A 22,064-nucleotide genomic window follows, 5' to 3' on the forward strand; every position below is an offset into this window, starting at 1 on the left:
GGAGGGGGCACAGGGGGGCCCTGGGCTCCTGACCCTGCTGGGGGGCCACAACCCACTGGCTCCAGCCCCCCCCCAAGAGCCCTGGGTTCCTCACAGCCCCCGCGGTGCCCCGACGGTGGTGGGGAGACCGGTACGGGCGGCTGGTGGGGTTCGTGGTCCCCGGGGGTGCCGGGGGAGACCGGCCCCGAGGCAACCGGGGAAGGGCTGGGGCGGGGGGGGCAGCACCGCCCGCCCGGGGCGGTCCCAGCCCGCCCGGGGGGGGATAAAAGCCGGGGCGGCAGCGGGGCCGGGGGGAGCCGGGCAGGATGAGCGCGGCCCCGGGCACCTCCCGCGCCCCTCAGCCGCTGCTCCGCTTCCCCGACGGGGCGGGGGGCGGGTCCCACGCCCCGGGGCCGTACCCCTGCCCCTGCCCGGGGGGGCCGCGGAAGCGGCGGCGGACCACCTTCAGCCGGGGGCAGCTGTCGGAGCTGGAGCGGGCCTTCGCCGCCGTGCCCTACCCCGACATCGCCACCCGGGAGCGGCTGGCAGAGCTCACCCAGCTGCCCGAGGCCAAGATCCAGGTGAGCGCGGACGGGACCCCCCCTGCCCCTTCCCTCCATCCCGGGGCCGGGACCCCCCTTCTCTGCGGGGCCGCCTCGTCGGGCCGCCACCGCTGTCTCACGGTCCCGTCCCCCCTGCCCAGGTCTGGTTCCAGAACCGCCGCGCCCGCAGGATCCGCAGCGCCAAACCGGAGCCGCTGCCACCGCTGCCACCGCCACCCGGGGAGCGGGGTCCCCCCACGGCACCCCCCAACAGCACCACCCCGGGTCCGGGTCCGGCGCTGCCTCCACCGGGAGCCTGCAGCCCCGCTCGGGGTCTCCCCACCTCGCTGGGCTCCATCTCCGACCTCATCTACAGCGCGGCCATCACCAACCTGGGCGAGCCGTAGCTGTGGCAGGGACCCCCCGGCACTGGGGACCCCCCCCCCCGGCTTAGCACCACGATTTCATTAGGGTGTGGAATTACTGCCTGTCCCAAAGGTCCCGAGGATGTCATCCAATATCCTAAATGCCAGTATGGCCATGGCGGGGCCAGCTCCCCATCAGCCCCCTAATACCGACTAATCTTTTGGGAAAAAAAAAAAACAACCCTTAATCTGGGGCTGTATCCACGGATGATTGTGGTGCAGCCGCCCCTAATCCGCAGGCACGTTTGCAGGTGCCGGCAGATCTCCCCGTATCAGATATTAAAGCGTGTTCGCAGAGGGGCTTAGCTGCCATCAGGGCATTAATCACCGTGTCCGGCCCTGGCAGGCTGCCCACCCGGCAGGTGTCCGGCTCCACAGGGCCCGGTGCTACCAGCCTCGGCACCCCCCTCCCCACCGTGGGGCCATGGGTGCACCGAGCTGGCTCCGCTCCCTGCTCTGGGGCACCCGAGAAGCCCCCAGGCTCTGTGTTGAGGTGCATCCCCTCCCTACCCGCAGAAGCCAGGCACCCTTTCGGCAGGGGAGGTAGGGAGCCACCACGCACCCCTCGCTGCCCCGTCTGCCTGTGGGGGCCCTGCTGCTGCCTGCGGCACAGGCAGGCAGCCACGGCCCGTGCTCCTCCCCGAGGCGTCGACAGCTGCGGGTCAGGAGGTGCGGCAGCCCCTGCGTGAGGACACTGAGCTGCTGCAGACGAAGCCGAACCGGGTGCCAACCCCAATGTGGCTGCGCTGGACACCGTTGTCCTCCTGAACTGATCTGTGTGGAGTGGGGAAGTGCTCGGCCCCAAACACGAGCTGGATCAGGTGCTGCCACACGGGTCGCAGGGGAAAAACGCTCTCCCGAAAGCAAGCGAGGGAGAGCAGCGAGGGCAGGCAAAGGGAGGTTTCGGCAGGAGCAGGATGCGGGATGCAGTGGGAGAAGGAAGATTCAGGGCTCTCTGCGGTGTCTTTTAGATGTCAGGTGGGTGTTCTGAATAGCAACAGACATCTCCTGTCAGGCAGGAAGAAGGTTGCAAACACGCAACATTATTTATTTCCAGAATAAAAGGACAGCAACTTCACAGGAGAACGGGAACAGCAGGAGCTAACGCCCCTCTCTGTGTTGGGGTGGCGAGAGTCCACAGCTCTTCCCTCCTCTGCTCTGCAGCTGCGGGATTTTTAATCCATGATTCATTTCAGGAACCTTAAGGAGCGGGAAAGCAAAGGACGAGGCCTGAGGAATGCAGCAGTCTTCCCGGTAGCAGGAGCAGGTACAAACAGATGGTAGAAGATAAACCTGCCCCAAATTACTGACTCCTGGGGAGGGCAAAAGCCTCCAGCATGAGGGCCGCAGTTCCCGGGGATGCGTGCGATTATAGTTTCCCGAGGTCCCCTTCGAGGGTCCGCACCATCACATACAGCTCAGCCAAGCCAACCACCGAGGCCACAATTACCGCCGACAGGACGCGCTGGGGACACAAAGAGAGATAAGTGACCCTGCCCGTGCCTCAAGCTGCTGCCCGCGCTGGGGAGCGCATCCGCCCCTCCAGCCTGGCCAGCACAGAGCGCGCTGCAAGCGGTCTCGGGGGCCATGGGCTCGCTCACCGCTGCGGTCTCCGCGAAGACGTACTGGCTGCCCAGGTACGTGCAGGCGAAGGCGGCCGCTACGGTGACAATGAAATTGAATATGGTGATGACAACGGCTTTAACGGAGCGAACTGGAGAGAAGGGAGAAAGACGATTGCTTGTAGGTAAGGCCAGGGACAAGGTGTAATTCTGCTAACGGAGCCTGCCTGCGGCTGCCTCAGCTGGGCTGCAGGAGTACTGGAGGATTCACATGCTTTATGCCTCCACAAATATATTTATAAGAACAACCAACAGGCTGCTCCTTTACTTGAGGAACGCTTTTGTGCATTAAAACCTTCTGGTGAGATACTTGGAGAGGGAAGGGCTGTCTGATGTCAACAGCTAATGACGCAATGGTTCCCGTGACTGACCTGTAGGTACGTGCTGCCAGGCGTCAGCAGGACAGGCAGCCACTCACCTTGCCTCCCAAATTCAGCCAACGTCCCGTTCATCTCCTAAAAGAAGGGATTAAACGAATTTTCTGATCGGTTGTATTTTAATGTTAACTGCATAATAAAAGCAACACCAATGCCCTGTCCTGTCCCTAAGACTCAGAAGTTCGGAGTGCTGCCGGGGAGCAGCAGTTCCACAGGGCCCGGCCTTCTCTGGGTTTACATTTGTGGTCCGATTCAAGGATGCTGAGAAAGGATCATTTCTAATCAAAGCACTTCTCAGAGTGTGAGCGTTTTCTTGCACGTGGGTTCTCTGCTGCACGTTTGTCTTTAACAGAGACACTAAAGGGTCTCACCTTGTCACCCGTGTTCACGCAGCTGGCAAGAACTAAATGTTGTAAAGCTCTGCACGCTCTTTGTCAAATTGGACATGGTTGCACCATTTCAAACACCAGATACTGGGGGGGAGACAGGGAAGAACGTGATGAGCACACGGATATGGGAATACTCCTCTGCTTCTCCGTTGTTTGAAAGGAACATTGCTGCCACTACTACCCAGCTCTGCTAAAACCACTCCGGTACGTAGATGAGGCAGCTAAGTCTGACGGAGAGCAGAGCAGATCTTCCCACAAGAGTTAACGCCACAGGAGGATATGTGCAGGGACTTAAATACACAGGGACACCAGTGTGGAGGAGGGATAGGCAGGATGGGATCACAAGGAATGCCAGTAGGAAGGGAGACTGGCTTGTCCGAACGGTCACTGTGCCAAAAGATCTCACCTTTTCCTTGGAAAGAATGAGTGCCCAAATATTGCCCTGTTTCTTCAGCTTTTACCTTGACAGGAATGATCGCATTTTAAAACTATGATGAAAATGTAACCATTCAGAGAAAGGCAGCACGGATGCTCCCAGTGAAACACTTAGCGTAGGTGCTCAGTCTCCCAGATCAAAAGCTGAGATCTCTGGCGCAGCGAGCTGTTCCCAGACGTATCTCTTCCAATTCACCATCCTGGTTACGCTGTCCCACCTCTGCCCTCAACACCCTATCCGTTGTCCCCGTGCATTTACAGCATGCGCTCCTCAAGTCCCTGCCCACGTTCCCTCTGTACCGCACTCATTCTATGGGGCAAATTTCCTTTGGGATCTGTCAGGTTGCTAGCAGCCACATTTCAGAGGCACGAATGCTGACAGCAGGCGATGCGGTAGGCCCCTCACCTGGCCGGTGATGTTGCGGGTCATCCGCCGGTACTCCTCGTTGGCCAGCTTGGCCTTTATCCGCTCCAGCCGGGCCACCAGCTCGGGGTTCTGGGGGAAGCACAGAACCATCGTGAGGGCCGGGGGCTGCCGCCGGCTCCCGCGGCCCGTGCCCGGCCCTCACCTACCCGCGGCGGTACCGGCACCTCGGGCAGGTAGATCTCGCTGCCTTCCAGGAGCTCGTGTAGGTACAGCGGGGACCCTGCGGGGGGGACGGCGGGCCGGTTAGCGGCGGGCCGGTTAGCAGCGGCCCAGCCGGTCGCGGCCCGTCGCGGCCTACCTGTCTCCCGCAGCGCGGCGTGCAGCCTCCGCAGCAGGCTGAAGGGCACCACGGCGCCTTGGGAGGCCAGCGCCGCCTCCAGCTCGTCCCGCAGGCCGGCGGGCAGCCCCGCCAGCTCGCCGCCCTCCGCGGCCTGCCGCAGCCGCCGCCCGGCCCGCACCGCCGACGCCATCTTGGCCGGCCGCCGTCGCCCGGGCGACGCGGAGCGCCATAGAGCGCGGCGGGGTAGAGCGGCGCCGCGGGGGCCGCCGGGAAGCGGAGGCGGCGGAGGCCGCGGTGCGTTGTGGGCTGGCGGCGGGGTCGGCCCGGCCGCGGGATGTCGGGCTGCGCGGCGCGGTGGTGCGTGGCGGCGGTGCTGAGCCGCTGCCGGGCCCGGGCCCCCGGGCTGCCGCTCTGGGAACCGGCCCCGGCCCGCGGGTTGCGGGCCCTGGGCGCGGGGGGAGCCTTGGCCCTCCCGCTGCTGCTGCTGCCGCGGCGGCACCTCTCGTCGCGGTGAGGCCTGCGGGGGGGGGGGGTGTGTGTGCCGGGCCCCGGGGGGGCGGTTTGGGGGTGCGGAGGGGCTGGCGGCGGGTTGGGGAAGGCAGGCGGTGGGGGGCTGCGAGGGGGAGTTTGGGGGTGGAGGGGTGGGGTTAGGGGCTCGGGGGGGGGGGCCTGTGCGGGGCTCGGGGGGCTGGCGGGTCGTTGCGGGGAGACTGGGGAGGAGTTGGGGGGCTGCCGGGGTGACGGGGGCAGGGATAAGGGTGAGGGGAGATTGGGCCAAAGGGGCAGCCGGGCAGGGGGGTGTGCAGGGCAGTTGGCAGAGGGGTGGGGGGCACGGGGGGGGGTGACTGGGTAGCCCAGTGGGGCTGTGACCGGGTAGCCCAGTGCCCAGTGGGTCTCTCGGGGGGGACGTGGTACCTGCGGGAGGTGCGAGGCGAGGGGCTGTGCCTGGCCAGCGCCGGGGGCCTGGCTGCTGTGTGCCCCTGGCCTGGGGGCTGGTTCAGCCCCTGCACGCCCACCAAACTACCTCTCTGCTCCTAGAAACCGTCCAGAGGGCAAAGTGCTGGAGACCGTGGGGGTGTTTGAGGCACCGAAACAGCACGGCAAATACGAGACGGGTCAGGTAAGCGGTTCTGGGGAGCGGAGCTGACCCTGCAGGCTTATTTCAGAGAGATCAGGTAGCCGAGTGATTTACTCATAAGGAGGCCACGGCATCGTAGCAGAAGGCCAGAAGTTTCACAGTTCAGTGCTCCCTTGTCTGCTGTGTCTGCAGTTTGTCAGTCATCTGACAGTAGCAAGTTGATAAGAATCTGCAGCATGACACAACTGTTTCTACAATGACATTTGCTCTGTTGGTTTTATTTAAGGGTTTTCTCCATCTAGGAGCGAAAAAGACAATCACTGAATTTGAGAAATAACAATTAAACTTGTCATTTCTGTGCTTGTGACTCACAGATCTGTTTCTGCGTTCCTGAGCGGTCTCCCCCATGCTGGTCTCCTTTCTGCACTTCTGCCATTCTATTACTTTATCACTGGTTTAGTCATTTGCTTTTATGGGATAGAGATGACATGAATTTCTGCTCTCATCCCAGATTGTTTATGTTCCCTCTTTGTTTCTGCTCTGGGTTCACGCAGTGGTGATTCTCCCTGTATTCCCATCCCACGCATTCATACGCTTTGTACATGTTTCTAGTTTTACCTCAGTTAACAGATTTTTTAAAATACTATCAGAAAAGGGCTTTTGGCTTCATGTTTTCTGTTGTATCTAAGTCGATTAAAGCTTGCTGTGTATTCAAATGCAATTATTTGTTCCTTTCAGCTATTTCTTCACAGTGTGTTTGGCTATCGAGGAATAGTCCTGTTTCCCTGGCAAGCCAGGCTTTATGATCGAGATGTGGCTTCCCCTGTCACAGAAAAGTAAGGATTTGTTCTGGTTTATATGTTGTTGTATTGTTATGTTTACATTTTGTAGCAAGTTTCCTGGTTAGGGTAAACAAGTCTGTTTAAGGAGGACAGTGGTATGGGTCTGTTTTGCATGAAGGTAAACTGGAAGAAAGGTGCTTAAAGAAGAGACATTGGATGAGTATTAATTTTGTATTAATTAGAGACAGGATGGAAGTGTGAAGGATGAGAGTGTGTGTGTAAAGGAAATTAAAAAAAAAAAAAACAAACCCAAACCAAAACAACAAACCATGCTCCTGGCATTCTTTGTTATAAAAAATATTGCTCTTTGAGTTAGGTCTAGGCTCCAGTGTTAAAATTGCAGGCTGCTGCTTTTGTAGGTTGCCAGTGAGCCGGATTTGTCAGCTGCCTTCCCAGTTTCAACCCACTAGGCCAAGCTCATCCTTCTTGTGGACCGTGTCATTGTTCGCTTCTCTCCTCTCTTCCATCCATTCCCCCCGGCCTGGGTTGGAGGTGTGCTGGGCGAGTATGCATTTGGAGTCAGGAAGGAATGAGGAGTAAGCAGAGAGAGAATCGGACGGCAGTAGAAATACCCAAACAGGGGACTGGACTGAGCAGAAAGAACTTTTGAGTCGTCTGAAAACAGAGCTGGTGTGCCTGTGATGAACACTGTTGATTGTCATCTCGGCTCGTCTGTTGTTGTGTGGGTGGCTGACATGAGTTTAATTTGGATGGAATTGAATGATTACAGACTGTGAAATGTATTTAAAGAAAAATAATTGTTTATGAATGTACTTGGTCCTGGTAACAACGGTTTGCTGCCATGCTGTGCTTGAGCTCAGTGCTCTGCTTTTCTTTGTAGAAGCGAGAACGCAGCAGGCCATGGTTCCAAAGAGGTCAAGGGCAAAACGCATACTTACTATCAGGTGCTAATAGATGCCCGGGATTGTCCACATATAGTAAGTAACCAATAATCTTGCTATTGAAACTCAAATATCTTCTCCTATATGAATGCTTTAGATGGACAGGCACTGAAAGAAAATGAGTCTGCTGGCTAACTCAATTGTTTAGAATTTTAGGACAGAATTGTTCTTCAAGTCATATTTTCCCTGAGAAAGATAGTCTGGAATGTCATATGATTGTTTTCTGGATCACATTTTTCCCTTTCCAAACTCACTTCCTCATCCTGTTGGCATTGCTATTCTGTTGCACACAGGTCATTATGAATGTGGGTTGCAGCACTGAAAATGCTCTTCACTTGTTTGAGTGGAGAATTAGTCTAGAGGAATTAAAAGGAGAGATGTTTTGAGGTGAATTGATTAAATAAAATAAATGTTACACACTTCAGAAATCACAATAGTAAACTGAAATGTGGCTGGAAACTGGCCCACAACAATCCACACAGAAAGACATAAACCTCCCTTTTTCTCAGTCCCAGAGATCACAGACAGAGGCAGTGACATTCCTGGCAAATCACGATGACAGCAGAGCCCTCTATGCCATACCAGGTGAGTAAAATGCACCTGTAACCTCTGTGGAGGTGTGGATTGTCATGAGGTGAGGTCAGAAGAGTTGCCAACGGTCAACTTCTGCCAGTGAAGCAGCAGTTCATATTCCTGTAATGGATCTGTCTGTGGTTTAGGGCCATGTGAGAAACAACAGAATGACTAAAGTACGCGAAGCCCTTTTGGATAGATGGAAGTCGGGCAGACTCTGATCAGATACAAGCATACCTACTTTCTGCTCTTGAGACATAGATGCCATATGCATACCCTGTTGCGTATGGGCTATTCTACTTTATTACTAGGATAGCTAGATCTCTTCTTGTCCTGTGCATTTCCTGCCCAAAGTCCTTTTGTGACAGAGCAGTCACTTCCCAGACAGTGTGTCTTTATCAGAGAAATCATTCTATGGAGAAATCTCACAGGAGGACGCTGCCAAGGGTTATTACTGGCCTGTTTCCTCCGTTCTTGCATGCAATTTTGGCTGCTGCTGCCAAAATCCTTTCCTTAACATCTCAGTAGCATGATCCCTTTCTCTGTCAGAAGATGTCTGAGCTGCTCTTCTCTGGGGAAGTTCAATGGCTTTTGGGGTTTCTTTTTCAGGTTTAGACTATGTAAGCCATGAAGATATCCTTCCCTACAGCTCCACTGATCAAGTGCCCATCCAGCATGAGCTCTTTGAGAGGTTTCTCATGTATGACCAAACAAAAGGTAATTTCTGGCTTCAGAGGGAAATCTTCAGAGCCAGATAATTGAGGTATTCTATGACAAGTATCCAGAACCCATCATCTTGGATACAGTGTAAAAATCTTGGCCTGGTTTGGGGTTTGTTATAGTAAAGCCTCCTTTAAATAGTTTTTGTAACCGTGTGAAAGGAGTTGCTTTGAGGGGAAAGCGCTCCGGTTATGGTATGCCTCTTCTCATAAACTCTCATCTTTCCCTCCCCACAGTTCCACCTTTTGTAGCAAGGGATACGCTGTGTGCGTGGCAGGAGAAGAACCATCCCTGGCTAGAGCTCTCTGATGTGCACCGAGAAACCACAGAGAACATCCGTGTCACAGTCATCCCTTTCTATATGGGCATGAGGGTAGGTCTGTGTTGCATGTCACTGTGTTAGTTCTGTGATCTGTTTAACTTGCATGAAGACCAGTTTACTGACTGAATGCACCTTCTGCTTACTGGAAAAATGACTTTTTAATCACAGTTGCAATTTCATTGTCATTATGTTCAGCAGAGGTACAAACATGACACTGTTTTGTCATACATTTTTGGAGAACAGCTCCTGCAACTTATCCTACAAATAACAAGTAACAGCTGGGAAATACACCGTACTGTTCTGCCAAACAGCGTTAGCAAGATATTGAGGAAGATTTTTAGGAAGACTTGTCAAATAGTCCTTTCCTGCCTCAGTCACAGATGGGCATGTGCGTAACGGGTGGTGCCAAGGCCATCTGCCCTGCAGTGACAGACATGTCTGTTATCCTGCCCAGCGGTGATGTGCTGTGGGTGTCTACCCCTGTCTCCTGGCTCAAATGCGGGTTAGAGGGTTTGGCTAAAGCCTTCTGGATTTAGCTGATAACGACGTGCTCTTTATAGTGTAAGGACTTCACGTGGACCATCCAAAATAATGAGGCTCTAATAGACTTCTGAGTGGGAGGGCTGGGAATTACCACAGCAGTTTGACTTCCAAGTCCAGACGAGCACAGCTGCCGGGGAGCCTGTGCCGTGGCCGGTGGATGTTCTGGTGTGGAACTGCAGCTTCTGTGGAGCCCAATGGATGCTTGTCCTAACGTTGTCAGAAAAACGGGTGCCCGAAGGCAAGGAAACGGGTGTTTCTAGATCTGTAGAAAGTGCGTAATTAACATGGAGATCAACCCTCCGTAGTCATGAGATCCTTGCAAATCTCCCACCTCACAATTACATGTCTAGAGCAGAGCCAGTGCCAGGCAGTAACTGATGGACTGCTTCGGAGAGCAGCTGTCTTTGTGCTCATGTGAGTTGCCTGCGTCAGTCTGGCATGGAGCGAGAGCCCCTGCGCTCGTGCTGTGCTGACAGCTGAAGAGGTTTTGGCGCTGAGCATTGAAGGGCAGCTGCTAAAGTCTTTTGTTTCTCTTGACAGGAAGCCCAGAATTCCCATGTCTACTGGGTAAGTGCCTTTTGTTTCACGAAGCAGCTAAAGGGAAGGAGTTTATTTGCTGTGGCATCATTGCTGTGTGATAAGCTCTGAGGGAGAGTAGCCCTTGCCTGGCAACTGTTTCCCAGTATTGGCTGTGGGTTATCAACTGTTTGCAGCTGATCCCAGTTCTTGATAACAGTCTTTCTTCTGTCCAGTGGCGCTACTGTATTCGCTTGGAGAACCTTGACAGCGAAGTGGTACAGCTCCGGGAACGGCACTGGAGGATATTTAGCTTGTCTGGCACCTTGGAAACAGTCAGGGGCCGCGGCGTTGTAGGAAGGGTAGGTATCGTGTAGTTTCTTCTGGGAAGCGCAGCCCTTTGGCTGGAGTCCTGTTGCTCGGATTGATTTGCCAGTAAATTGCTTAGTGGGTGGTAGAAATAGATGGAATAGGAAACTGGCAATGAAAAAAAAAAAATCACATGAACTTTCAATCTGTTGCTAGTATGCATGAACCAAAACTTCACACCGAGTATTAGAGAAATGACTGGTAATGGGAAAACTGCAATAACATGGGATTCTGGCACTACTCACTGGGTGAGTTGTTTGCTGTGTAGCGATGCTTGGGTGTGGATCTCTCTGTTTTTCTTCTCGCTATATAAATTTCCTGCTGATGCCTGCCTGTGGAGAAATGTTAAGGTCCGTTGCTGATGCAGAGTGGTCTCTTGTCTTCTCAGGAGCCAGTTTTATCCAAAGAACAGCCGGCATTTCAGTACAGCAGTCACGTCTCCCTGCAGGCATCCAGTGGTCACATGTGGTAAGAAGCACTTATTACTGCAGTAGTGGTTTAGATATAGGACCCTACAGCGCTGAGCTGGGACGTAGTTTGCGGTCTGGAGTTATGGCTGAAAGGTGGGTGGAAGTGGACTGGACATATTTGATAGTTAAAATTTTTATGAGCTTCTTTAGAGCACTATCCCAGTTAGTGATAAGAGGTGTTGATTCTCTGCACCAAGAGAGGTTCCAGGCTAATTTATCCTCCTCCTCTGGTCTGTGCTAGACTGGATTTGCAAAGACACGAAGCAGTTCTCTGTCATCGTCTGCTATCCTTGGTTTCTGTCCCTTTCAGTCCTTGGTGCAAGAATCAAGGCTTCATGCTGGTGTTTCCTTAGGCAGCAGGGAGGTGTGCACTGGTTTCCTCTCTCTTTGGAGAGGACTGGGCTCTGGTTCTGTCCGTGAGTGAAGCTGTGCAGTTCTGTGTCCACAAGGAATTGGCACGTGGGGTTATTCCCAGTTTAGGCCAGATAAGGCCTTCAGTCTAACCAGTGTTCAAGTCCCCTCTTCTGTAAGTGCAGGTAGGAAAGTGCTCAGCTGAGTTATTCTTTTCCTGTGCCACGGGGTTAAAGCAGTTTCCCTCTGTTTTGCATTTCAGCTGGGTTTAGCACATTTAGCGTCATCTCTGTGTGGACAAGAAATGCACGGCCACCTCTTGCCTTCTGTATGACAGGTCTTTCTGGCTTGCATTTTTTAAGTAAATCTGTTTCAGAATTAAGCTGCTTTGGAACTGCCTTTGAGTTGGGAAAGCAAGAGAGCAGCTCATTGCCTATAGGATACACCCTTGTTTGCAATGTGAAGCATTTTGAATTGCCTGAATGCATGCCCTGGGGAGTAAAATCAGCTTGTTTAGTAGTTTTTTCCCTCTCTGCATGCACCCCGAAGAGAAAGAGACAAAGGTTCTGCAGCTCAGAAGCTGCTCAGCTTGACTTCTGGTGTTTGATTGTGTCCTCTCCATTCTGAGAACCTGTTAGTTTATCTCCACGATCCCCTTGTACGTGTCATGTTCTACGTGCAGTATAGTTGTCAGTACAGTCGTCTGTAGTTCAGGGCAGTAAACGAATTATTGTACAAGGACAGGCAGATTCAGTTCTAAAAATGCCCTTTCTGAAATGCAAAGCAGAAGCTATTCCAAATTACACCTGTGATGGGATTTCATATTGTCAAAGACTTCTTACCCAGTGGAGCTTCTGCCAAGAAATACCAATCTGAATTTACGTGTAATCGGTTTGTAAAAACATCTCAGATGGTTCTGTCTCCTGTGGGATGGGAGTTAGGTAAACACTGCTGCAGATGCATGGAGTGTGCTTACCTCCTGGAGGCTCCAGTCATGACATCTTTATTCAGGAAATGTATATTAGAGATGTGATGTAAACCGCCCAGGAGTCTTCCAAGAAGTGAGTCATCTTGGCAGACAGATGTCCTTGCTGCTGAATTGATGTACTTGCTGCTGGACCGGCCTTGCAAACACAGCCCCAGGGTCCCTGCACAGGATATGGAAGAGCTCATGCCTTACCTTCTTGCTTCTAGCCGTGTTTGTCCCTGGCCTCAGCGTGATCTCTGCCATTATTTTGCAGGGGTACTTTTCGGTTTGAGAGGCCTGATGGCTCCCACTTTGATGTCCGAATCCCACCCTTTTCTCTGGAAAGCAACAAAGACGAGAAGACCCCCCCCTCTGGCCTTCACTGGTAGAGCAGACCGAGTGCAAAGACCCACAGAGACCTGTGTGTATTGTAGACCTTTGCCTCCCCACTATGCTGCAGCCAAGAACACGGAGCTTTTAAACATTTTAGACCATTTTTGTTTTAACTGTTGTCTAACGGGGAGGCTTTTTTGAACTTTAATACTGGCTCTCAGGCTGCTTGTAAACATAAGCTGTGTTACAGTTAACCCTTCCCTTTGTGGCACCTGCTGGGGTTGGAGCTGGGGGACATAGATCTGTGCTGTGTCAGAAGACTGGCCCCCTCAGCAGGCCTGGATGGAACCTTTTTCCAATGTGTTGTGAATTCTCTGCAATGTGAGGTTTCTCTAATAAACTGGCCCTTCCAGTTGCAACCAGTCTTCCTTCATAAACCAAGGCCTAGGCTTTGCATCCAGCCTGCCCCGGCTTGTTGCTCCCCCCTCGCCCATGTGCAAAGCAGTGTCAGCCCAGACTTCTTGCCGCTTCAGAAGGCAGCCATGAGGATGTTTTAGGGAGCGGGAATGTTAGCTCAGACTTCCTGCAACGTAGCTGCTTTCTGGGATTTAGCCAGCGCGTGGCGGAGCAGCCTGTGAGCTCCGCTCCTCATTGCACAGCTTGTCTGGGCTGTGAGCTGGAGCGATGCTAAGCCTGTTTTGTTGGAGAAGAGAGTGCAGAGGGGGGAAGGTGGGTTGGCAGGTGGTGCTGAGCAGGCTGCCATGGTGTCTTGTGTGCGTACAGCACCAGGCTGCGTGTTGTGATCATTCAGGAGAGCTGACGGGGGCCCTCCCCCTGCAAGGGCTTGCCTTGCTACAGGGATTTGCGTCCCGGCTGCTGGAGGATACTCCCCCGCTTGTGCTGTGGCTGTACCTGTACTCCCTTGGTAGCTTCTGCTTTGGCCAGGAAGAGCTTGTTTTAACCTGCCGTGCTGTCAGCCACAGTGAGGTGGTGCTTGGTTTTCTGCTCCTGCTTGCTCAGCAGGTTGTGGTTTTTTGGTAGTCTGTGCGGAGGGCCCTGCAGAAACCACGCAGGTCAGCGAAATAACTGTAAGCTTACGAGGTATGGATTTGTTGGAATTTTGCTTTTACATGTGAAGGGCCCGGTCCATGGTGTAAATCAGGCATTAGCTCTTTTACAAGCCAGAGCGGCTTTTGGCAGCTCTGAGGATTGCAGAGATCTGGGGAGACATCAGCCTCCATGGTGGGTCCTTTCTGGCTCTCTCTGGGTTTCCGAGGCCAGACTGGTGGGTGACTCACAGCGACAGAGGTCGCTGGCTTTATGATGGGAACCCTAGGCAGAAAGTTTCAAACCTTGCTCCTTTCCCTGGTCTTGCTTAAATGACAAGCTGTAACTAACTCACAGGACTGATGTTTTTCTTGATTCAGAGGTATCATAGTTATCCCTTCTTCCCTTGAGTCCTCCCTGAGCAGCCTCTTTGCCATTCAGCTCTGCAAGGCGGTGCTGTGGGCCACCGCGGCTGATGGGCAAACAGCCTTTGCAAATGACAGCAGGAAAGACTTGCGTGCTGTCCTGCAGCCAGTGGATACCTGTATGGAGAGACTTAATTACTACTGCTTAAAGAGTGTTTATCTGTCACCAGTCTCTTGATTTTGCCTGTCTTCCTGTCAGGTAGGACATGCTATCTACATTGCTTTTAGAGTTGAAAGGTGTAGACAGACCAGCCTGTTTTTAGGGGTAGAAAAGGATCTGTAAAGAACAGCTGACAACCCCACGTTGCCCCCATCACGCTGATTTATTTGCAGGAGGAAAAGGCGGGGATGAGACCTCATGTTCAGAGGAAGCAGGGACCTGTAGAACCTGCTTTTTCCCTCCCATGCAATTGCTCAGTTGGATCGGAGTTGCAGCTGTCTTGCCTCTCCCTTGGGTTACCAACTTTCAGCTTTACTGGCAATTGCAACACCACTGTAAATGTTTAACCGTGTTGCTCACCTGCCCGTGTTTCTGGGGTGCTGTGAACCTAATGCTTCCAGTAACAAGCAGAGAGAGTTATATTCCTAAGTGGTGGCATGGTCCTGGGGGCAGGGGCTCTGCCAGCGCTGGGCAGAGCAGCTTTTGCAGCTGCGAGGCGCCCACAGTGTCTTTGGTGCCTTTGGAGTGACGTGCCGTGTTTGGTGTGACATGTCACTGGGGCAGGGAGAGGCTGGGCCCAGGAACATTCTTGTCTGGATAATGATTGGCAAGAACCGAGGTGACCAGTGCTGCCAGTAACACACAGGGCTGGGACGAAGCGGCACAGGGGAGCGTAGGAATGTTTCCGCTTGGTCGGTCTTTGTGGAGCGGGACAGAGCCGTGCCTGCCCGGGGGCCTGGGTGCGATGCTGAGGGGCCTGGGGTTTGGCGTGGGTGCTTCCTCAACTGCTTCTTCCCACAGGAGCGCTTCCAGAGCATGGGCGAGCCCTCTCTCCGCGGGCGGGCTGCTGTCCTCTGTTGTCCTGTAAATACCTGTACAAAGAACTAATCAATAAAGCGCTGAAGGCACGGCTGTCGCGCCTGGCTCTCATTCCCGCTCGCGGCGCTGTCGGGCACCACCCTCCCTCCCCGCCCCGGGGCTCTCCCCGGCCCCGCACCGGTTCTTTCCCGGTCCCTCCGCGGGGCCGGGCCCGCCGCTCCCCGCTCTCAGCGGGCAGGGTCGCGGCCCCGCCACCCCCCTCCCTCACGCCGCCATCTTGGCTCGTGCGCGGTGCTGCGCGCTCCCGGCGTGCCCCGCGGCGCCGGAAGTGACGCGAGCGGAAGCGCTGAGGAGGCAGCGAGGAGGCAGCATGGTGGCGGCGGGCGCCCACCGGCCTGGGCCGCTGAAGCAGCAGAACAAGGCGCACAAGGGCGGGAAGCACAGCGGGTCCTCGCAGCGCCGCGCTGGAGGTGAGGCGGGGCGGGCCTGGCCGGGTTCCCCGCTGGTCCTGCGCGCCGCCGCCCGCCTGACCGTTCTCTCCCCGCAGGCCGCGTCTCTGTCAAGGCCCAACCCCGCCGGCGGCTCCGCGACCTCAGCAGGGTGGACCGGCGGCACCAGGCGCTGCAGCTCCGCCGGCAGAGCAAAGAGGCGGTGAGGGCCGCGGGGGAGCCGGGCCGGTTGCGGAGGGAGCGAGAAGCGGGTCGGTTCGGGTCTTTGCGAGGGGGCAGTGGGGAGCGGGAATGGGGCCGGTGCGGGTCTCAATGTGGATGTGTGTCTGTGGGGACCGAGCCAGTTTAGGGCTTTGTGGGGGGATCAGGAGCTGGGCCAGGGAGAGGAATGGGCGCCTGGGTCAGCTCAGTCTGGGGCAAGTGGAGCGTTACGGGACCGAGTGGGTTCAGGTTGAGCTGCAGAGGTATCCGGTCTTGATCTGAGAGGTGGGATAGGAACTGGATTGGCATCGGGGTTCATGCTCTGCAGGTTGTGCCCGCAGGTGCTGGCGGAGAAACGGAGCTTGGGCAGCAGGGATGGGCCCCCACACCTCGTGGTTCTGGTGCCGCTGCACAGCAGGGCTGCAGCCCACGACACCCTCCGCTTGCTGCAGAGCCAGGACCCGGCTGTTGTCTGTGTGGATGAGGGGCGAGCTGGTGGCTTTGCGCTCCTCTGTCCCCGACTCAAGCAGCGCTGGCGCTTTGTGACAGCACAGGCAGGTGAGGAAACGCTGCTGTTGGTGTGGTTCTTGGCTCCGTGCCCCTGGCAGCCCCAGTAACGGAGGTGTTTTGTGTGCAGGGGACCTCCATGCTGTCTTAGACCTAGCAAAGGTTGCTGACTCACTCCTGTTCATCCTGGATTCTGCAGATGGCTGGGACAGCGCGGGGGAGCACTGCCTCTCCTGCCTCTTCGCACAGGGGCTCCCCACTTACGGTGAGTGAGCAAGAAACATTAAGGGCTTCTAGTGGGGTATAGGTTGAGGGGGTGCTTGATGAGGATTTACTGTTGCAGTAATTAAAAACTCCATGTTAATAGGTGATCATGGGTCTTTGACCACTCTGTTTCTGAGCATAGATTGGTCAGGTGAATGCTGTTCTTGTGCTGCCTTGTTGCGTTACTATGCTGGTGGAGGAGTGTTGGAGATAAAAGGGGTGTTCTAGGTTTAGGCCTCTGGGTCCATGATGCTGTCAGTATTGTAATGGTTGTCTAGGCATGCAGAGCAAAGGGATTCAGATGCTTTTTTGCTAAGTTCAGTTCCTGGGCCCTTATCTCCATGGTCTCATTTAGTCTCAAAATCTTATCTCTGAAGACAGGTTTTCTGTCCTGAGTGTTCTTTTGAACGTGTGAAACTGCCTTTGCACCCTGTGGAGTGAATCTGTTTGGTTATTTGGGTTGTTGATATCTGAGTGTTTGTTAATGCTTGGTAAAAGGGGTATAAGAAGATTTACGACCTGATCCTGAACTCTGTTCTATGCACTGCTTGGTAGCTCTTGCTGTCCCAGGGGGCACTGACTTGCCACCTAAGAAGCGGATAGATGCCAGGAAGAAACTTGCCAAAGCCATTGAGAAGCGCTTTCCTGAGGCCAAGCTCTTCCCCCTGAACACGGAGCAGGAGTCCTCACTGCTGCTGAGGCACCTCGCCACCCAGAAGCAGCGGCATCTCGCTTTTCGGGACAGGCGGGCTCATCTGCTCGCTTATGCTGCTGAGTTTGTGCCTGGTCAGGAGAGTGACCTGGTTGGGACCTTGAAGGTGTCCGGCTTTGTCCGGGGACAGACCCTCGACGTGAACAGCCTGGTGCATATTGTGGGGCATGGAGACTTCCAGATGAGCCAGGTGGATGCTCCCCCCGACCCCCTCTCTTTGAACCCCCGAGTGGTTAAAGGACAGAAGAGGAGTCAGGACATGGAGGTACAGGTGTGTGGGAGGTCAGGGCTTTGCTGGTCCTGTTAGGACACGATGTTTCTAAACTTTCATCAGGAAAATACAACTGGCTGTGTGTGGTTAAGGGGGGCTAAAGGGAATTTTATCAAGAGAGCCAGCAGGGCTGTGTTCTGCCTCTGAGCTGAGATTCCTTGCACGTGGCATGTAACGAGCGTTATGTTATAGCATAATGGACATGATACTGAAGGGAGTTTCGCTTCAGACTGATTGCTCGCTTGAGTTAGGTGTATTCACAGCTGGGAACTCTGCTCTTGCCCTTCAGGATGACTCTGCAAACGGTACCGATGAGATGGAGGAAGATGTTAAAGTCCTTATGAAGGCAGATCCCAGCAAGCAGGAGTCTTTGCAGTCAGAAGTAGTTCCTGATCCTATGGAAGGGGAGCAGACATGGCCCACTGAAGAAGAACTGCAAGAAGCAGAGGGTGAGTAGCAACAATATTTCTGTACCTTTTCCTTGTCCCTATTAAGAGGGTTGTTAGAAATCCTCCATCACCAGGATGGCTGAGGGTGGCTGTGAAGAACCGTGCTAGTTGGGAGCCCAGGGCTTCCATTCCTAGTCCCATCACCTGACTACCAGGCTGCGTGGTTTGCCTGGCAGTTAGCAGGGTTACATTTTTCTGGGCCCTGACAAATTCTGTGCTGGTAAACAGCGATTCTGGTCTAGAGCTGATCTTGTCTGTCCCGGTGTAAATGTTGCTGAGTGAGAGGAGAATTGTTCCTGTATTAACTAGTGGTGGGAATCCTACAGCTTCTCTGAAGGCAAACAGGAGGGTGGTGAAGGTCCCCAAAGGTACATCCAAGTACCAGGCTGCCTGGATTGTGGATGATGGAGAAGAGGGCAATCAGGAAGATGATGATGATGATGAAGATGATGACATCGATGATGATATGATGGAAGAGGCAGTTTCCCAGGTACCTCCAAGGGCTGATGCTGTAGGCGATCTCCAGGGCACTATTGCATATCCTAGGACAATCCTGTCCTTCTAGCTTGCTCCATGCAAGGGCACAACATAAAGCCGGGGCTTGCCTGGATTTCCATTGTTAAATCTCTTATGTGTATCATGCTGCTTTTTTGGCCTGTTAGATACTGAAATGAGGGGCTGTGGTGTAGCTCAGGGCATAATTCAAACAGTGCGAGTTCATGCAGGGTTTGCAGTGCTGCATGGACATCAGCAGAGCGTGTGTGCTCACGGGCTCTGTGCTGTCCTCTGTCAGGAGGGGGGAAGCAGTGAGGAGGAAGAGGAGCCTGCAGAGGAGGAATGTGAGACCATGACTGTTTCCGAGTGCTTGCGGGATGACCAGTACGATGAGAAGGTGGAAGAAGATGAACAGATGCTGGAGAGATACAAACAGGAGAGAATGGATGAAATGTTTCCGGATGAGGTGGACACGCCACGTGATGTACCTGCCAGAGTCCGGTAAGAAACAGGGTGCTTTGCTGGGAGAGGAGCTGGAAGGCACTCTTCTGTCTAGTTTGGTGAGATAGGGCAGGAAGCCTGTGATGTCTTAGCCGTGGTGTCTGAACCTGGCTGAAGGACTCTTCTGAAGACTCACTCCTAGGCTCTGAGGCTTCCAGGGGAGGCACTAAATAGTGGGGAGTGGGTGGGCCTGGGCAGCTCCCTGTGGCAGGGAGAGCTGGGTCCTGAACCTGGGAGAGGGAGGAGGATGGCAGAGCCCTGATGCAAGGGCAGGTTGTTTGGGGATTTGGCTGCTGTTTCTAGCTCTCCCTGCACTAAGATCTTTTCTGAAAGCTAACATTTGCTTTTGTTCCCTTTGCCCTCTCTGAAGGTGTGAGTCCCTGAGGCCCCCAGAAGGTGCTGGCCAGACACCTCAATTTGTGAATTAGTTTGTCTTTTGTGTTATCTGTCCTTTAGGTTCCAGAAGTACAGGGGGCTGAAGAGCTTCCGGACTTCTCCATGGGACCCCAAAGAGAACCTCCCAAGGGACTATGCCAGGATTTTCCAGTTCCAGGACTTCTCCCGAACCAGAAAGCACCTCTTCCGGCAAATAGAGAAAGAGGAGACTGAAGGAGCCTCGGTAACTCCCTTTTCTCTTGCTGGTGTCTTCCCCTGCTGTGTTCCCTTGCTCCTAGTAGGAAGGACTTGGTAGGGAGGTGGCAGAGTTCTCTATTGAGAAAAGTATTCACAACTGATCCTCTCTTGGCAGGTTGGTTGGTATGTTACGCTTCATGTCTGCAATGTCCCTGTCTCAGTGATGGAGAGCTTCAGAGAAGGGAAGCCACTAGTCCTGTTCTCACTGCTTCCCCACGAACAAAAGGTGATTAAGTATGGCCCTGCTGATATCTTGTAGGTGTGCGGCTCCTTGTCTGATTCCCTCGGGCTGCATGGTTTGGAGAAGTTCTGGCTGCAGAGGGTTTGGGTTGAAATCTGCCTACGTTGTTTGCATTTCAAAGTAGGACTTTCCCTTTGGTCAGAGCAGGCTGAAGCTGCCAGGGTGTTTAGGCTGGAGTGTCTGAGCCTGGCTGAAGTGTCTGCATTGGTGACCAGCGGTCCTTTGGGAAGCCATCGTCAAAGGCATTCGTCCTTGCCGCAATATCCCGTTGCTTTCTGCTCTGGCCACCATCATATGCCAGCCCTGCTGTCCAGCCTCTCACTGTGCTGCCTTTCCTGCAGATGTCTGTGTTGAATTTCCTGGTGCGTCGGCATCCAAGCAACAGTGAGCCAGTGAGGGCAAAGGAGGAACTGATCTTTCACTGCGGGTTCAGGCGCTTCCGAGCATCCCCCCTGTTCTCCCAGCACACCTCAGGTTTGTGAGGGGCTGGTGGCGTGGGTGTGGGTATGCCAGGAGGTGGGTGGGGCTGGGGTTTCTGGGGCAGGAAGCCTGTGATGTCTTAGCCATGGTGTCTGAACCTGGCTGAAGGACTCTTCTGAAGACTCACTCCTAGGCTCTGAGGCTTCCAGGGGAGGCACTAAATAGTGGGGAGTGGGTGGGCTTGGGCAAGGTGGCTCTGGTCCAGGCAAGGTGGTGGCAGGCTCCGCGCAGTGAGCTGGTAGCTCAGAGGATCACCTTCATTCCCAGCTACTCTGTGCCAGCAGAGGAGGGGTGTTTGTCACCTGTTTTCCTAAAGCGCAGAATCCGTTTGCCAGGAAAGAATGGGCTCGATGGGGTTTCCCAGAGCTCTGAGAACTGCTGTGGGCCTGAACTTGATCGTTGCTGTTCTGTCCTAGCTGATAAGCACAAGCTGGAGCGTTTCCTGCGCCCGGATGCTGCCCTGGTGGTGACTGTTTACGCTCCCATCACTTTCCCTCCTGCCTCAGTGCTTCTTTTTAAACAGAGGAGTAATGGTAAGTTGATAAGTGCTGAGGAGGTGGTGTCTGGGAAACAAACGTTAGCAGGCCATTCCCATACCCCACTTACATGTGCATCTATCCAGAAAGTATGACTTGAAAAAGCCATCCCCTTCATGCTGTTTGAGAAAATTTAATGCATTTCCATCCCCAATATCACTGGCACCTTTGTCCCTGCTGTGGGGTTGCTCTGGGCTGGGGACCCTTTGGGGAAGGGAGTTGTGGTGAGGGAGGAGGTGATGGGGGTACATTCTGCGGTGCTGCCCTGGTGCGTTAGTAACTCTGCCTTGCAGGAATGCATGACCTCATCGCCACGGGTTCTCTGCTTTCCGTGGACCCAGACAGAATCGTCATCAAGCGGCTGGTGCTCAGTGGCCATCCGTTCAAGATCTTTACCAAGATGGCTGTGGTGCGATACATGTTCTTTAACAGAGGTACGGCCCGTCTTGCGTGGTGGGAAGAGGGGATGCAGAAGCAGAACTTCTGCCCCTGCGGGAGCAGTTGTGTTGGTACAGCAAAGCCCGTTTCTTACCTGCCTTTTGTGTTTTGATCTCCAGAGGATGTGATGTGGTTTAAGCCAGTGGAGCTGAGGACAAAGTGGGGTCGTAGAGGACACATCAAGGAGCCATTAGGTAGGTTTGGTTTTGTATTTATCTCTGTGACGCTGGGCAGGATGTGGTCCTCCTGGGCAGCAGAGACAGCTAATGGCCTCTCCTGCTCTCTGCCTAGGGACCCATGGTCACATGAAGTGCCACTTCGATGGACAGCTAAAGTCCCAGGACACGGTGCTGCTGAACCTCTACAAGCGCGTTTTTCCTAAATGGACTTACGACCCCCATGTTCCGGAGCCCGTGCCATGGGTGAGGAGTGAGAGTGCACTGCTGGAGCAGGAGGTGGAAATGGAATAAGCGTCCAGCATGGCTAATGCAGTTTGTGCCTTAGCTCCCTGGATGCTGTTCTCAGCTTGTGCACAGCAAGGACAGCACTCATGTCTTGGACATATTACTGCTGGGGTCTGTACAGGGGCGGCTGTCTCGCCAGCTGCTGCTCAGGTACCAGCTACAGCTATTTATTTTAATGGAAAATGTTTTTAAAAACATCTAAGTGCCTCTGTCTTGGTGGTGGCCAGCTGTGGAGGCCAAATGGGGAGGCTGTATGCACCCCTTCTCTTGTGAACCCTGTGGCCCACTGGGGCTGTCGTCTTTCCCTCCTGCCCTGTCATAGCAGTGGGTCCGGGGATTTTGCTATTTTGAGGACAGGAGTTTGCTGGAAGTTATTGTTGACACTAAGAAAGGCAAATAGCAGGTGAGGAGGGTGACTGAGCACAGCTCACTGGAGGCCTGTCCCAGAGCAGGGCAGTTGGGGAGGGGAGAACAGGCAGTGCTTTGCTTCCAGGCTCCCCCCTGTAGTGA

General features: G+C 54.2%; 4 protein-coding genes and 2 non-coding genes across 7 annotated transcripts; 5 read left to right on the forward strand and 1 right to left on the reverse strand.

Annotated features, from left to right (window-relative positions):
• The first annotated feature begins 305 nt into the window (after window positions 1-305).
• On the forward strand, window positions 306-928 carry SEBOX (SEBOX homeobox). Its single transcript, XM_075720312.1, has 2 exons — window positions 306-560; window positions 683-928. The coding sequence occupies exons 1-2, from the start codon at window positions 306-308 to the stop codon at window positions 926-928; spliced, it is 501 nt and encodes a 166-aa protein (XP_075576427.1).
• Window positions 929-1,968: 1,040 nt separating this feature from the next.
• Window positions 1,969-4,666, reverse strand: VMA12 (vacuolar ATPase assembly factor VMA12). Of its 2 annotated transcripts, XM_075719605.1 has the most exons (6): window positions 4,495-4,666; window positions 4,343-4,416; window positions 4,176-4,265; window positions 2,987-3,023; window positions 2,548-2,660; window positions 1,969-2,411 (listed from the first exon to the last, which is right to left on the reverse strand). In XM_075719605.1, exons 1-6 carry the CDS (start codon window positions 4,664-4,666, stop codon window positions 2,316-2,318), a joined length of 582 nt encoding a protein of 193 aa, XP_075575720.1. In that variant the 3' UTR covers window positions 1,969-2,315. The 2 variants fall into 2 exon arrangements, with proteins under 2 accessions (XP_075575720.1, XP_075575718.1); XM_075719603.1 differs by having other exon boundaries at window positions 2,314-2,660.
• Window positions 4,667-4,810: 144 nt separating this feature from the next.
• Window positions 4,811-14,918, forward strand: POLDIP2 (DNA polymerase delta interacting protein 2). Its single transcript, XM_075719602.1, has 11 exons — window positions 4,811-4,986; window positions 5,515-5,596; window positions 6,293-6,390; window positions 7,238-7,334; window positions 7,808-7,883; window positions 8,481-8,588; window positions 8,828-8,964; window positions 9,997-10,023; window positions 10,209-10,334; window positions 10,730-10,809; window positions 12,404-14,918. Exons 1-11 carry the CDS (start codon window positions 4,811-4,813, stop codon window positions 12,516-12,518), a joined length of 1,122 nt encoding a protein of 373 aa, XP_075575717.1. The 3' UTR covers window positions 12,519-14,918.
• A 365-nt stretch (window positions 14,919-15,283) lies between these two features.
• On the forward strand, window positions 15,284-21,962 carry TSR1 (TSR1 ribosome maturation factor). Its single transcript, XM_075719714.1, has 15 exons — window positions 15,284-15,383; window positions 15,461-15,564; window positions 15,905-16,121; window positions 16,201-16,335; window positions 16,890-17,317; window positions 17,607-17,766; window positions 18,093-18,256; window positions 18,560-18,762; window positions 19,219-19,381; window positions 19,511-19,621; window positions 19,978-20,110; window positions 20,533-20,649; window positions 20,946-21,086; window positions 21,210-21,284; window positions 21,382-21,962. Exons 1-15 carry the CDS (start codon window positions 15,284-15,286, stop codon window positions 21,558-21,560), a joined length of 2,430 nt encoding a protein of 809 aa, XP_075575829.1. The 3' UTR covers window positions 21,561-21,962.
• LOC142594776 (small nucleolar RNA SNORD91 family) lies at window positions 18,832-18,924 on the forward strand. Its single transcript, XR_012831582.1, has one exon. It is a non-coding gene; the product is annotated as a small nucleolar RNA SNORD91 family (small nucleolar RNA).
• LOC142594775 (small nucleolar RNA SNORD91 family) lies at window positions 20,177-20,269 on the forward strand. The gene has a single exon (XR_012831581.1). It is a non-coding gene; the product is annotated as a small nucleolar RNA SNORD91 family (small nucleolar RNA).
• Window positions 21,963-22,064: the final 102 nt, after the last annotated feature.

The sequence above is a fragment of the Pelecanus crispus genome, chromosome 12 (assembly GCF_030463565.1).
Source record: "Pelecanus crispus isolate bPelCri1 chromosome 12, bPelCri1.pri, whole genome shotgun sequence".
NCBI classification, from domain to species: Eukaryota; Metazoa; Chordata; class Aves; order Pelecaniformes; family Pelecanidae; genus Pelecanus; species Pelecanus crispus.